The 15,637-nt window shown below is 42.6% G+C and overlaps 1 protein-coding gene and 1 non-coding gene across 2 annotated transcripts in view; one reads left to right on the top strand and one right to left on the bottom strand.

The window, feature by feature from the left end:
• Positions 1–2,731, top strand: part of PRMT3 (protein arginine methyltransferase 3) — a 111,470-nt gene extending 108,739 nt beyond the window's left edge. The window contains exon 16 of the mRNA XM_038765177.1: positions 1,852–2,731. Within this exon, the coding sequence (XP_038621105.1) occupies positions 1,852–1,961 (110 nt within the window). The 3' untranslated portion in view covers positions 1,962–2,731. The remainder of the gene's footprint in view (positions 1–1,851) is intronic.
• Positions 2,732–14,299: 11,568 nt separating this feature from the next.
• On the bottom strand, positions 14,300–14,437 carry LOC119944206. Its single transcript, XR_005455705.1, has one exon. It is a non-coding gene; the product is annotated as a small nucleolar RNA SNORA7 (small nucleolar RNA).
• Positions 14,438–15,637: the final 1,200 nt, after the last annotated feature.

Genomic DNA, 15,637 nt, shown 5'->3' with positions numbered 1-15,637 from the left:
TAACTTCTCTGTATAATAGCAATTTAAACCCTCCTCCCTCAGATCCAGACTGCGAGCTTCATGTGGAATTGGGACTGTGTCCAACCTGATACTCTTGTATCCATCCCAGTGCTTAGTACAGCACCTGGCAGAGAGTAAGCATTTAACTAGTACCATTAAAAAAAAAAAAGATAAGATAAGAAAGAGCCTGCAATGTGAGACTAAGGGAAGAAGGTAACTGTTGATGGATGGATAAGGAAAGATTGAAATAATAAAAGCCTATAACAAATATCATTTAAAAAAGTAAAAGCAACCAAACAGAATAGGAAAAGATGACAAGGACAACCATTAAAAGACAGGACTCTGCAGTTAAACGTGCTGAGTTTTTAGATACTCCCTTCCTCTGGCAGGGCTAGCCAGACTAGTAGCTATAGGCTATGATAGATTTTTATAAAATGGTGCTATTACACTTTGCCACATCCACTTTTTTTCACTGCACTGGAGCAAGCAGGACAAGAGCCCCATATGGTGTTAGAGTGGATGGTTTGTATGCTTCCACTCACCAAAGTATTTGAAAAACAGTGTGTTCCTGCAACTTCCTCTGTGCTGCTTGAAGTATTCACTACGGCTTTAATTTTTTTGTGGTATTTGGTAAGCTCTTCCTATGTGCCAAGCACTATTCTAAGCACTAGAGCCAGATACAAACTAATCAGGTCAGGCACAATCCTTGTCCCCTATGGGGCTTACTGTCTAATTAGGAATTTATAGGAATAAAGTAGTATTTATAATTAAACCTCTTTATAATGAATTGAGGGAGTTTTTGCTTGTGTCCATCTTAGTGCTTAGTGCAGTGCCTGGCACACAGTAAGCACTTAACAAATACCATAATTATTATAGCAGTTGTTGGCATGGAATGTTTTAGGAATGTATGAAATCATTCATTGAGTTACTGGGATTAATAGGAAGTCTTATTCAATGAAAGGGTTTTCATTATAAAGAAGTTTGTTACAGTATGGTTTTAACGTTTGCTTCCCTGGAAACTTCTGGAAATTCTTTGGGAATATAAGCATAGCTAAGAAATAGGAGGTGGGGTCAGAATTGGTGATTCAAACCCCCTTTAATTATTATTGTTATTATTACTGTATTTGTTATACACTTAATTTGTGTCAAGCACTGTTCTAAGCACTGGGATAAATACAAGTTAATCAGCTCAGACACACTCCGTGACCCACATGGAACTCACTGTCTGAGAGAGAACAGGCATCGAATCGCCATTTTACAGATGATGAAACTGAAGTACAGAGGAGTTAAATGACTTGCCCATGGTCACACAGCAGGCAAGTGGCAGATCTGGGACTAGAGCCTAGACCCTCTGACTCCCAGCCCTGAGCTCTTTCCACTAGGCCACACTGCTCCTCAAGCTCCCTTGCCTGACCAGGGACTATCTACTAGAATATGGCACCAAGCTAATTAATGCTACTGTTCCAAAAACAATGAAATGCCCCATTGAAATTCACAGTGTAGTAGACAGGTGCAATAGCAATATATGTGCCCGAGAAGCAGTGTGGCTCAGTGGAAAGGGCACGGGCTTGGGCGTCAGAGGTCATGGGTTCTAATCCCCGGCTCCCCCACATGTCTACAGTGTGACCTTAGGCAAGTCACTTAACTTCTCTGAGCCAGTTACGCCATCTGTAAAATGGGGATGAAGACTGTGAGCCCCACGTGGGACAACGTGATCACCTTGTATCCCCCCCAGTGCTTAGAACAGTGCTTGGCACATAGTAAGCACTTAACAAGTTCCATCATCATTATTATTATTATTGAATTTCATTCCTATAATGTTGAAAAACTGTTTTTCTTTTTCATCCTTAGGTGACACCTTATGTGGAAAGATAACTGTTCGCAAGAACAAGAAGGACCCACGTTCTCTAATTGTAACAATTTTGATGAACAATTCTACTCAGACCTACAGCATCCAATGAAAAACAGTGTATTCATTGACTCTTAAATTTGGGGGATTATTTCATTATAGATTTCTGGTTGGCCTCCCTAATGTTGAATTCAGAGAGCAATGTGATAGATGTTTCCGTTCAAATTAAAAGAAAATAGCTCTAAATTACTAGCTCACAAAAAGGGAAGTCTGGCAAGTGACAGACATTTATACTATAGCCATATATGTTTCTTACATTGTGGTAAGTGATGAAAAGCTATACAGGACATGAATATAGTTGCAGTTGTTGAGTCTATTAGAATATAGTGAACTGTAAACAATTCAAGTTTAGTACATTAGCTGGTTGGGTGTTTTACATTTGTAGCGATGCAAGTATTTGCAGACTAAGGATTTTTTTTTAATTGTGTTTTGAAAGCAGAAATAGAAAAAAGATGCAGGAAGGGAAGGAGAGTACAAGGCATATGTCCTCGGGCAGCGGGAAGAATACCAGCACTCACATGCAAATGACATTTTGAGGGTAGCAACCCAAAATCAATCGTCAGTCAGTCAATTTTATTTATTGAGTGCTTACTGTGTGCAGAGCTCTGTACAAAGAGCTTGGGAGAGTGCACTTTAGCAATATAACAGAACCATTCCCTGCCCATACATCCCTTTAGATTATCACTTGAAGAAGCAGATCCCATGGTCAGCACCTCGCTGCTGCTTGCTGTGAAGTTCTGTCCCTTACAGTTTCTCTGTGAACCCCAATTAATCTGATTTCTAAAACTTTGTAACTGAAGTCTCATAAACTGTTTTTCAAAAGCCAAAAAAGGTGTGTGAACTCAATTTACTTACCAATCTATTTTTTATTTTAAAATGAAAAACTTCTGACATGATTTCAAAGCCGCAAATACACGAAAGATTGTTATCTCTCATATTAGAGGATTAGCCAATTAAAAAGTTCAAGACCCTGAAGTCACAAGTATCCAGGTTGTAGGGGTGGAGGGGTAGGAAGAGGGAAGCAGCATAGAGAAGTGGATAGAGCCACGGGCCTGGGAGTGAGGAGGTCAAGGGTTGTCTGCTGTGTGACTTTGGACAAGTCATTTCACTTCTCTGGGCCTCAGTTACTTCATCTTTAAAATGGGGGTTGAGATTGTGAGAGGGGCTGTGTCCAACCCGATTTGCTTGTATCCACCCCAGTGCTTAGTACAGTGCCTGGCACATAGTAAGTGCTTAACAAATACCACATTTATCATTATCGCTATTATAATTAAATGGGCTCTTCCTCCTGCTGTCTTTTTCCACTATTGCTGCCAGGGATCATAGCTTCTTTTTAAATTAAAATTTCACCTTCCAAATTTTATAATTGGGTGTGGGTGATTGAGCCAGTTTCAGACTGGTGGGTGAGAAGTCAGTCAGACTGAAGGGCCACGTGGTGGTAAGGGGAGTGAGGGCTAATCTCTCAAGAAAACATCTGACTTTCATGTAGACTTAGGAGGAGGAAGAGGAGCAGCAGTAGGACAAGCAGTAATGGTATTTATTCAGTGCATTATACTTAGGAACGTACATAGAAGCACATAATGCATTCCCTACCCTCAAGTTTACATTGTTCATTCATTCATTCAATTGTATTTATTAAGCACTTACTGTGCACAGAGCACTGTACTAAGTGCTTGGTAAAGAACAGTACAACAATAAACAGTTACAATTCCTGCCCACAACAAGCTAGTCGCCACAGTTTTACATGCCCCTCACCCCCATTTCCTTTCAATCTCATTTCAGTTTATAAAATTATCTTTTGACGTGACTATCTCTGTGCAAGAGTTGCTAAGTAAAATGATGAACTCTCTAAATGAGCCAGCTGGGGCCCTCCACACATTGTATCCATAATTGAGGGCCCTCCATGGTAAATGCCCTGTTTCCAGTTATCAGTAGATGAATTTGAAAGCCATCAGCTGCCGACAGTGAGAAGCAGCATGGCCTAGTGGAAAGAGCACAAATCTAGGAATTAGAGGACCTGGATTCTAATCCCAGCTCCACCACTTGTCTGCTGTGTGACCTTGGGCAAGTCACAACTTCTCTAGCCTCAGTTACCTCATCTGTAAAATGGGGGTTAAAACTGTGAGCTCCATGATGGGGACATGGAGTGTGTCCAGCCTCATTACCTTATATCTACTCCAGTGCTTATTACAGGGACTGACACATAGTAAGCACTTCCATTAAAAAAAATGGGTTGAAACAAACTTAATCGAGACCATTAAAGTCTGGCTATCATAGTGAATACCCTGAATTGCACACAGCAACAAATAGGCTGTTAAGACACTTCCCAGAGTACTAATGTAAAGTCAGTGCAGTTCAGTTTGTCACTCCAGAGGTTCAACAGATGAATGTCTAATTTGATTTCTTGCCAAGCAGATCTCACAGTGTGGACTCTACGGCTCATAGTAAGTTCTTAATAAATGACTTCCACTTGGGGTGAGTGTCAAGATTGCCTTGAGTGAGGATGAAAAGTCTGATATGCTTATTCTTTGGCAACTAAAACTGCTGTCTTCAGGTTTCTAGAATCTGTTGGGCTGTGAAGTGCAGGTTCTATATGCGTAGACTAATCTCTGCTGATGTCAGATTAATGCTTAGGCTAGCCCCATAAAGATGGGAAAGAAAAGTGAAATTTTCTATTGGAAAAGCCGCTTCAAAAACCATGGTCAGAACATATGAGCATCAGCTACTGGGCAAATTGTCCCATAAAGTGCCTCCCCATTTCTCAGTTCAGGCTTCCTTCCTCACAGAAGGAGGGAAGCTAGAATGGAGTTCTTCAGGAGCCTGTCACAAAGAATGAGTGGTGTGACATCTTCAGAAGAAACTATTCTGGTTCTTCCTGAGAGGTGGAAATGGAGTCTTCCACTGAAAATTATTAGTGGGCTACCACCAGTTGACTTGTGCAATCCAAAGGGATTTAAAATGAGAAAGTGTCCCCAGGTCTTATGGACCAATTACTTTCTGTTGCCCAATGATCATTCCCCCTAGAAACCAATGCAGTTATTTTGCCTTTCAGGATTTTGATGATTCCATTAATTTAAAGTGGTATTCTGGTCCTTGGTTTTCTGTCTAGACTCAAGAACTGCCATCCTTAACCTCTAAACTGTAAACTCCCCTCTAAACTGTAAACTTGTAATAGGGAATGTGTCTGCTAATTCTGTTGTATTGTACTTTCCCAAGAGCTTAGTACAGTGTTCTGCACAAAGTGCTCAATAAATATCATTGATTGATTGATTCACTCTTAAAAAGGTTAAGGATTCTATTAAGGCTGGAACTTTTGACAAACGTTGCAGGTAAGACAGGTGATAGATTGCAAAGATGTGCATGAGTGTTATGGTGTTGGGGGAAGGTGTAAGTACCTAAGTGCTTAGGTAACAGGGAAGTGCTGAAGTGCTCTCATTCACCCCACACATCCAATCTGTCACCAAAACTTGCCGGTTTCACCTTCACAACATCCCCAAGATCCACCCTTTCCTCTCTATCCAAACCGCTACCTTGTTGGTACAGTCTCTCATCCCAACTGGATTACTGCATCAACATCCTTTCTGATTTCCCATCCTCATGTCTTTCCCCACTTTAGTCCATACTTCACTCTGCTGTCCGGATTATCTTTCTAAAGAAACGCTCCGGGCATGTCACCCGCCCTCCTCAAAAGTCTCCAGTGGTTGCCTATCAACCTTTGCATGAAGCAAAAGCTCCTCACTATTGGCTTCAAAGCTCTCCATCACCTTGCCCCCACTACCTCACCTCCCTTATTTCCTTCTACAGTCCAGCCCACACATTCCGCTCCTCCACCACTAACCTCCTCACTGTGCCTTGCTCTCACCTGTCCCACTGTCGACCCCTGTCCCATGACCTACCTCTGGTCTGGAATGCCCTCCTTCTTCACATCTGCCAAACTAGCTCTCTTCCCCTCTTCAAAACCCTACTGAGAGCTCACCTCTTCCAGGAGGCCTTCCCAGACTGAGCCCCCTTTTCCTCTGTTCCTCCTCCCCTCCCTATCGCCCTTACTCCCTCCCTCTGCTCTACCCCCTTCCCTGCCCCACAGCACTTGTGTATATTTGCATCTTTATTATTCTATTTATTTTATTAATGATGTGTGTATATCTATAATTCTATTTATCTATTTTGATGCTATTGATGCCTGTCTATTTGTTTTGTTTTGTTGTCTGTCTCCCCCTTCTAGACTGTGAGCTCATTGTTGGTTAGGGATTGTCTCTATCTGTTGCTGAATTGTACTTTCCAAGCACTTAGTACATGCTCTGCACACAGTAAGCACTCAATAAATACTATTGAATGAATGAAATGGCAGTTGTGGAGGATATGAAAGATTAATCAGGGAAGACCTCCTGGAGAAGATATGATTTTGAAAGAGCTTTGAAGATGGGGAGAGCTGTGGTTGCAGGATGCTAAATCAGAGGCTATGACAGGCAGAAGGGAGGCTATGACAAGAGGTGCAGCAAGTGTCACCAGTCAGTGGAAGGAGATTCTGTCAATCAAAAGGATTTATAGAATGCAAGCTGTATATTAAGTTCTGTACTTAATATACCTGGGAACATGTTGTGAAGGTAAATACAGACATGGAACTTGCCCGAAAAAATTTTACTGTCTAACAGTTCATGTGAAGTATAGTAAGCAAGTGTGAGTGGAGCCGAAAGATTGGACCACAATGTGATAGGAGAGGGCAGTTAGAGAAGGAATTCTAATCTGGTTTCAGCTATCCCCGTTATATAGATATCTCTAAAATTTCTCACAGCCCTAATATTTCTGCTGTTCTTCAATCTCACCATTTCCTCTTGCCTCCTGCCGGTACCTCGAAATCAAAATGTAATTGAACTTCTTATATTCCATCCTTAACCGATTCTTCTTCCTCACTTTTCCATCCCTGTTTCCATCCTCCCTGTCCCAGTAGCTTGATGTCTCCCTAGACTCCTCACTGCCTTTTAGCTCTTGCACTCAATGACTAGATCCTGCCAATTCTTCTCCATCCCAACAGCCTGTACCCTGGTTCAAGTTCTCATCTCCTGATTAGCATTACTGTTTCAACCTCCTCACTGAGGTCTTAGTGCAGTGCTCTGCAATCAGTCAGTGGTAACAGTGACTATGTGCAACACAACAGAATTAGCAGACACATTCCCTGCGCATAAGTAGCTTAATATCTGTATACAAATTGTATATCAAGGTAATTGATTGATTGATTCCAGCCTCCAACCTCTCTCCACTTCAGTCTGTCCAATAGTCATCTTCCTAAAATATTGCTGAATACATGCTTCTCCCCACTCGTCTCAAACCTCCAGAAACCTCTAAAGGCTACCCATTTCTCTCTACATCAAGCAGACCTCCTGACCACTGTTCTCCTGACCATTGTCCTCAAGGCTCTCCACCACTTTTATCTGTCTTATTCATTGATTATGTCCCCTACTTTGTACTCTTTACTCCAACTGAGTCTCTGTTGACTCTCCCATCTCCAATTCCTGCTTGCACCATTCTGCTTTCCTGAAGCACGCTTGGCTTTTAAATCCACCAGATCAATCAAGCATATTTCCGGAGCACTTACTGTGTGCAGAGAGAGCACAGTAATAAGCGCTTGGGATAGTATAGACCCCTTCCCTGCCCATAATGACTTTACAGTCTAGAGTGGGGGATAGACATAGATATGAATAAATAATCTCAGCCATCCTTACAAAGCCCTGAAATCCCACCTTCTCCAGGAAGACTTTCCTGAATAATTCCTGAATTCAGATGCAACACCCCAAGTTGCATTTACCCAAAAGTCATTTGCCCTTGGCATTTATTCATTTCTATCCTGAACCCTTATGCACATATGCATATTCAATTACTTATTCCCATATTTCATTCTATGTCTTTACTGTCTTTTTTTCTTCCTCCTGCTCCCCCAATTTGTAAATGATTTATATTTGTCTTTCTCCTCCATTAGACTGAAAGCTTCTGAAGGGCAGGGACCATGTCTTTGGCTTCTTGTGTACTTTTCTAAGTGCCGAATATAGAGTTCTACATGCAACAGATAATCATATTAGGCACTTACTGTGTGCAGAGCACTGTACTAAGGGCTTGGGAGAGTACAATATAACTGGGTTGGTAGACATGTTCCCTGCCCACAATGAGCTTACAGTCAAGAGGATGAGTTTACAGTCCAGAGTCTACAGCCAATAAATCCCATTTATTGAATAATTGAATTTTATTGGACAGCATTTTCTGATAGTTCTTTTTCCAAAGCTTTGTGAATTCTAGTTTCCTGGAACATTCACCAGTAGCTGTTCACCCACCATGTCGCTTGCAGAGCCCCTGGCCATGGTTAGCAGGTGTCAGAGCTGATCGTGGCTGTTAATCAACTTTTTCAAAGAAGGACGGTGATATGTCTTGTAAGGTATTTAGTCTCCCTCAGTAGAGTCTGAATGCCAACTCTCCATCTGGAATTCCTCCCCTAAAACCCTTTGCGGAAAAGAACTCCAGCACAGCACAGTTTTTTGACAGTAATAAATACAATGCCCTTTTCAAGCTATAATAGTCAGTTGCAGTTTATTGTTTCTTTCTTGGTTTTTTTTAAACCTTTTATCTTGGAAAAGATGAAATAATTTTATAAACTCTCTTGTTTTCATACAGGAAAATCAGGATAGGTAATGGTGCAAAAAAATTAACCAGTTACAAATTCAAAAACATTCCTCCTAAGTGTGTTTGGCCAAACAAAAAAAAAAATCAGGGGACATAAAGTGATCCAAGGAGCTCAGGTTTTGTGCTACTCCTTCTATAAAATAGTCTATCGCTGGGCAACCACTTCTGTCTCATCCCTAAATGTTCATCAACTGCTGTTGCCCAGTTCTATTAGCGAAGAATCAGAGAAACAGCATGGTGCAGTGGAGAGAGCATGGGCTTTGGAGTCAGAGGTCATGGGTTCGAATCCCGGCTCCGCCACTTGTCAGCTATGTGACTTTGGACAAGTCACTTAACTTCTCTGGGCCCCAGTTACCTCATCTGTAAAATGGGGATTAAGACTGTGAGCCCCACGTGGAACAACCTGATTACCTTGTAACCTCCCCAGCACTTAGAACAGTGCTTTGCACATAATAAGCGCTTAATAAATGCCATCATTATTCTGTTCTTCAGCAACCTACATCTCTAGCTTCCAGGAACCGTGAAGATCCTTGAGACCTAAAATATGATAGCCAAGGAGTGAAAGATTGGATGTCACAATTGATTCAATGGAATGGATGAAACATGGTAACTGCACAAGTCTATAGTACTGTAAAATGCTGGAAATGAAAAATTCCCACATAATCACTCTTTGCTGCTGGAGATTCCAAGCGTATCGATCTAAGCTGATGAGCTGGTAGAAGTTCTAGTACTTACAAAGTGTTACGGATGGTGGAGGGTGTCACAGAATATTGATAGCCTGAGGCCTAAAACAATTTTTGAAATTAAAGTGATCAAAATTCTTAATGTTGGAACTTCTCTCTCTTCCGTATTACTGTACTATTTAGGTGCTAACATAGCATGTCTGAATACTTAAGTCCCTCACCCAGCCCGTGCAGAAAATTGAAAGTAAAATGGCCCTTTGTGTGGTATGAAAGTGGAAAGCAAATGGAAGGGCAATCTGAGTCTACTCTATGCCCAATATCTGGAAGTAAGAGGAAAAAGATGATTTTTGAGAAAAAAATACATGTGGTAAAGTAAGTTTGTCAAGTTGAAGGCAGGTGGTGAAAATATTGTTGGAAAAAATCTGGAGATACAGAGAAACTGTGACATTCAAATTTACAATGATGCACATGTTAATTAAAAATAATAATTATGGTATTTGTTAAGTATTTACTATGTGCCATATACTGTACTAAGCACCGGGGTAATCACAGGATAATATGGTTCCACATGGGGATCACAATATAAGTAGCAGAGAGAACAGGTTTTGAATCCCAATTTTGCGTATGAGAGAACTGAGGCAAATGAAGTTGTGACATAATAATAATAATAATAACTGTGGTATTTATTAAGCACTTACTATGTGCAAAGCACTATACTAAGTGCTGGGGTAGGTACAAGATAATCAGGTCCCACATGGGGCTCCCAGTCCAAGTAGGAGGGAGAACAGGTATCGAATCCCAGTTATGCAGATCAGGGGACTGAGACACGGAGAAGTTAAGTGACTTGCCCAAAGGTCACTCCGCAGGTACATGGTAAAACCGGAATTAGAACCCAGATCCTCCGACTCCTAGTCCCATGCTCTTCCCTCTACACCATGCTGCTTCTGCATTGAAGTCAAAATGATGGGCTTTTAAGCAATACTTTTTAGAACTAAAATGAAGGATGTGGGGAAGAAGTGTGATCTAATTATCTGCTGCTCTAGTAATCCAGAATTAGGTCCCGTCAGTGATCTGCTGTGTAACTGTGAGCAAGTCACTTTAGCTATCTGCCCCATCCCTGCTAACTTTGTAATTGCAGCATTTGTTAGGTGCTTACTATATGCTAATCACCGTACTAAGTGCTGGGGTAGGTACAAGATAACCAGGCTGTTCACAGTCTAAATAGGAAATATTGACTATCCATTTTACAGATGAAGAAACTGAGGCACAAGGAAGTCTAGTAACTTGCTCAAAATCAAACAGCAAGCAAGTGGCAGAGTGAAGATTAGAACCCAGGTCCTCTGACTCCCAGGAGCGTGCTCTTTCCACTAGGCCCTGCTGTTTCTTCCACCCCCTGTCTCAGTATCTCTTCTGCTCCCCCTTTTCTTGCTAATGTCAACTCATCTGCACACTGCTCCTCTAACATCAATCTATTTACTGTGCTTCAATCTCAGCTTGTCACTGACTTTTTGCCCATGTCCTCCCTCTGCCCTGGAATCCCCTCCCCCTTCATAGCCTTCTTCAAAGCCCTCCTAAAATCATATATCCTCCAAGGCTTACCCTAATTAACCCCTCATTTTCTCACTGTATTCCCCATTCCCTCTGTGTCGCCTGTGCTTTTGGGTGTGTACATTCCGTAAGCACTTTTATCTTCTCACTTCGAGGCCTGTACCACTTATGTATGTATCCTTATCCACTGTTGCTTCCCCTATATGTATTTTTTTGCCTGTCTTCCCCTCTAAACTGTAGGCTCGTTGCAGGAAGGAACATGTCTACCAACTCTGTTTTATCATTCAGTCAATCGTATTTATTGAGCACTTACTGTGTGCAGAGCACTGTACTAAGCACTTGGGAATTACAAGTTGGCAACATATCTAGATGGTCCCTACCCAACAACGGGCTCACAGTCTAGAAGACTCTCCCAAGTGCATATTCCAGGCTTCTGCACACAAGTGCCAAGTAAATACCACTGATTGCTTGATTGATTGATTCTTGAGTCGATTTACTACTCCAGTCCATACTTCACTCTGCTGTCCAAATCATTTTCCTAAAAAATCTATGTCCATGTCACCCCACTCTTCACGAACCTCCAGTGGTTGCCCATATATCTCCACATCAAACTGAAATTCCTTACCATTGTCTTTAAAGCACTCAATAAGCTCACCCCTTCCTACCTTACCTCCCTGATTTCCATTTTTTATGGTATTTGTTAAGTGCTTACTATGTGCTAGGCACTACTACAATCTATGTCTACTACAACCCAGCCCCCACCCTTTGTTCCTCTAATGATAATTTACTTACTGCACCTTGATCTCATCTATCTCCCGGCCCTTGCCTTGCCCATGTCTTCTCTCTGGCCTGGAACTCCCTATCCCTTCATATATGACAGACCATCAGTCTCCCCACCTTCAAAGCATTATTAAAATCACATTTTCTCCAAGAGGCCTTCCTTGATTAAGTCCTCTCTTCCCCTACTCCCTCTCTTTTCCTCAAGGCCTTTGCATTTGGAAGCAGCGTGGCTCAGTGGAAAGAGCCCGGGCTTGGGAGTCAGAGGTCATGGGTTCGAATCCCAGCTCTGCCACATGTCTGCTGTTTGCACATAAGAAGCACTAAACAAAAATCACAGTTAATACTATTAATGGGAGAAAATGATTAGGAGATACTGGGTTGTGTCTTTTTTTCTCCCCTAAACTTTAGAGGAGAGAAAGAACTTTGCCCTCATGAAGGCTTTATGAATGTTTGTGGAGTTGGGCTGCTAAAGTAATCTCCTTTTCTCATCAGGCTGGCACTGAGAGTTGAGCTTCAGGTCTTCCATTAGCTGTGTGTGCTGTCTTCAGTGAGCCCCTGAGGGAGCCTAATGGGATTTTCTCCTGGGCATCTTAGTTTGCCCTTGCTCTTCCCTCCGTTCAATGAGGCTGGTTAATGAGCCAGGGACTGTGGTCCAGAAAAAGGTTATTTTCTCCTCAGATAGACAAAGAGGGTGCCGAAGGCATTCAGAAATCTCAGCAGTTTTCTCTGCTTCATGATAAATACTTGATGGAAGAACTGAATCGGCCAAGCTAGCAGGTTTTCCAATGCCTCTTTATCACGGAAAGCTTGAAGAGGGGTTCGGGGGGGGAGGGTGGGCAGTAGCGGGGCATGAACAAATAGCATCTTGTGAACATCCATTTTGGGCAGCAAGTCACTTGACTTGTGCCACGAGAATCCTGTGGCAGCAGGAATTTTTACCAAGCGGCCAGCAAATCTGGTCATGAACAGGAATTTGGGTGACACCAGGCTAGATTGCTCTGGTTAAAGTTGAAAGTAAAAAAATCGATTCATATCAAAATGGGGGTTGGCCCCTTTAACAGCCCTGCCTCAATCAAAACACGAGAAGCAGCATGGCTCAGTGGAAAGAGCACGGGCTTTGGAGTCAGTAGTCATGGGCTCAAATCCCAGCTCCACCAATTGTCAGCTGTGTGACTTTGGGCAAGTCACTTAACTTCTCTGCGCCTCAGTTATCTGTAAAATGGGGATTGACCGTGAGCCCCCTGATCACCTTGTAACCTCCCCAGCACTTAGAACAGTGCTTTGCACATAGTAAGCACTTAATAAATGCTATTATTATTATTATTATTAATAAACAGTCGTATTTATTGAGCCCTTACATGTGCAGAGCACAGTACTAAGCACTTGGGAGACAGTACATACAATATAACAGAACCCCAACAAGACAAGGTCCTCCCAGTGAGTACTGCAGGAAATCTACAGTGTTTCTGGGCTGGGCCTGCGGCCAAGAGATCGGAGGGTGGATTGATCTGGAGTGAGAGAGGAGCTGGCAGCTGCTCTGTGGCAAAGGTGATTTAGGATTGAGGGGTCATAGAATGAAGATCCTCCAGATGATGATGATGGTATTTAAGAGCTTACTATGTGCAAAGCACTGTTCTAAGCGCTGGTGGGATACAAGGTGATCAGGTTGTCCCACATGGGGCTCACAGTCTTAATCCCCATTTTACAGATGAGGGAACTGAGGCACAGAGAAGTTAAGTGACTTGCCCAAAGTCACACAGCTGACAAGTGTCAGAGCAGGGATTTGAACCATGACCTCTGACTCCAAAGCCTGGGCTCTTTTCACTGAGCCACGCTGCTTCTCAAGTACAGTGTTCTGCACACAGTAAACCCTCAATAAATACAATTGAATGAATGAATCTATTTGTTCAGATAGACTGGCAACAAGTTTATTGGTGGTGGTTTCTTCCAGATGTGCTCTCCAGAGGCCTGAACTACTTCTGGAAGGCATTTTTGTGTCTACCTCATGCCACTCTTAAGATAGGGCATTGCAGTCCGGTGGAAAGCTCATGGGTTCCAGTTAGAACCTAAGTTGAATGAGGGAACCAATCAATGGTATTTATTGAGTGTTTACTGTATGCAGAGCACTATACCAAGCTATTGGGAAAGTACACAGTAACAGAGTTGGTAGATGCAGTCCCTTCCCACAAGAAGCTTGCAGTCTTTAGGGGGAGACAGATTTTAGAATAGATTGTCTTGTCTTATGCTATTGAGTCGTCTCCGACCCATAGCAACACATCCATAGACACATCCCTCCCAGAACGTCCCCCGCCTCCATCTGCAGTCCTTCTGGTAGTGTATTAATATAGTTTGGTAAAAATACAGAAGTGGTTTAGTGGAAAGAGCATGAGCTAGGGAATCAGAGGACGTGAGTTCTAAACCCGGCTCCACCAGTTGTTTGCTTTGTGACCTTGGGCAAGTCACTTAACTTCTCTGTGCCTCAGTTGCCTCATCTGTAAAGTGCGGTTAAAACTGTGAGCCCTATGTGGGAAAACCTGATTACCTTGTATATACTCCAGTGCATAGAACAGTGCTTGGCACATTGTAAGCGCTCAACAAATACTATAATTCTTCGTATTGTTATTATCATTGCCTTCTTCTGGGCAGTAAACTTGAGTCTCCACCCTTGACTCCCTCCCATGCTGCAGCTGCCCAGCAAAGGTGAGTTTTGACTTGTAGCAGATTGCCTTCCACTTGCTAGCCACTGCCCAAGCTAGGAATGGAATAGGTATGCCTCTGCTTGACTCTCCCTCCTGTAGTCATGACTGGTAGAGAACTGGAAACTCTCCAGATGTGATCCTGAGAGGGGTTTAGAATAGGTTACCTTAGAGGAAATAATAAGGGATAAGGATATATGCTGTAGTGAAAATCAAAATGCTTGAGGGATACACAGCTAAGTGCATAGTTACAGCATGGTGTTAGTGGATAGACCACATATGTGGGAGTCAGAAGGTCATGTGTTCTAATCCCAGCTCTGCCACTTGTCTGCTATGGCCTTGGACAAATCACTTCACTTCTCCGGGCCTTAGTTACCTCATCTGTAAAATGGGGATTGAGACTATGAGCCCATGTGGGACAAGGGATTATGTCCAACCTGATTTGCTTGGATCCATCCCAGTGCTTTGTAAAATACCTGGCACATAATAATAATAATAATAATGACATTTATTAAGCACTTACTATGTGCAAAGCACTGTTCTAAGGGCTGGGGAGTTTACAAGGTGATCAGGTTGTCCCACGTGGACCTCACAGTCTTAATCCCCATTTTACAGATGAGGTCACTGAGGCACAGAGAAGTGAAGTGACTTGCCCAAAGTCACACAGCTGACAAGTGGCGGAGCCGGAATTTGAACCCATGACCTCTGACTCCAAAGCCCGTGCTCTCTCTACTGAGCCACGCTGCTTCTCTTACATAGTAAGCACTTAACAAATACCATCATTATTATAGTCGATGAAGAGGGGTGGGAGTATAAAGGAAATAAAAGGCTTAGTCAGGGAAGACCTGCTCAACCTCAGAGCTTGATACAAAGTAAGCGTAGAGAAGCAGCATGGTGAGTGGATAGAGGAGGTCATGGGTTCTAATCCCGGCCTGGCCACTTGCCTGCTGTGTGACCTCCGGCAAGTCATTAACTTGCGCCTCAGTTCCCTCATCTGTAAAATAGGAATCGAGACTGTGAGCCCCATGTGGGACACGAACCGTGTCCAACCTGATTATCTTGTATTTACCCCAGTGCTTAGTATAGTGCCAGTAAGCCCTTAATAAATACCATTTTAAAAAATCACTGATTGCTAGTTGATTATTGAGCAATTATGATTGCAGAACACTGTACTAATGACTTGGGAGAGTACAATATAATAGCGTTAGTAGAAGTGATTCCTGTCCTCCAGGAGTTTACAGTCTAGAGGGAACGGGAGTGGCTGAAATGGCTGGAGTGGGACATAGGTTCTCCCTCAGTTAAGAAGGTATGGGAGACTCGGAGAATTTGCAGCCCTAATCCTGCTGCACCAA

This window comes from Tachyglossus aculeatus, chromosome 22, assembly GCF_015852505.1.
Source record: "Tachyglossus aculeatus isolate mTacAcu1 chromosome 22, mTacAcu1.pri, whole genome shotgun sequence".
Taxonomy (NCBI): domain Eukaryota; kingdom Metazoa; phylum Chordata; class Mammalia; order Monotremata; family Tachyglossidae; genus Tachyglossus; species Tachyglossus aculeatus.
Note: the sequence above shows the minus strand (reverse complement) of the source record. Positions and strands in the feature narration are given on the sequence as shown.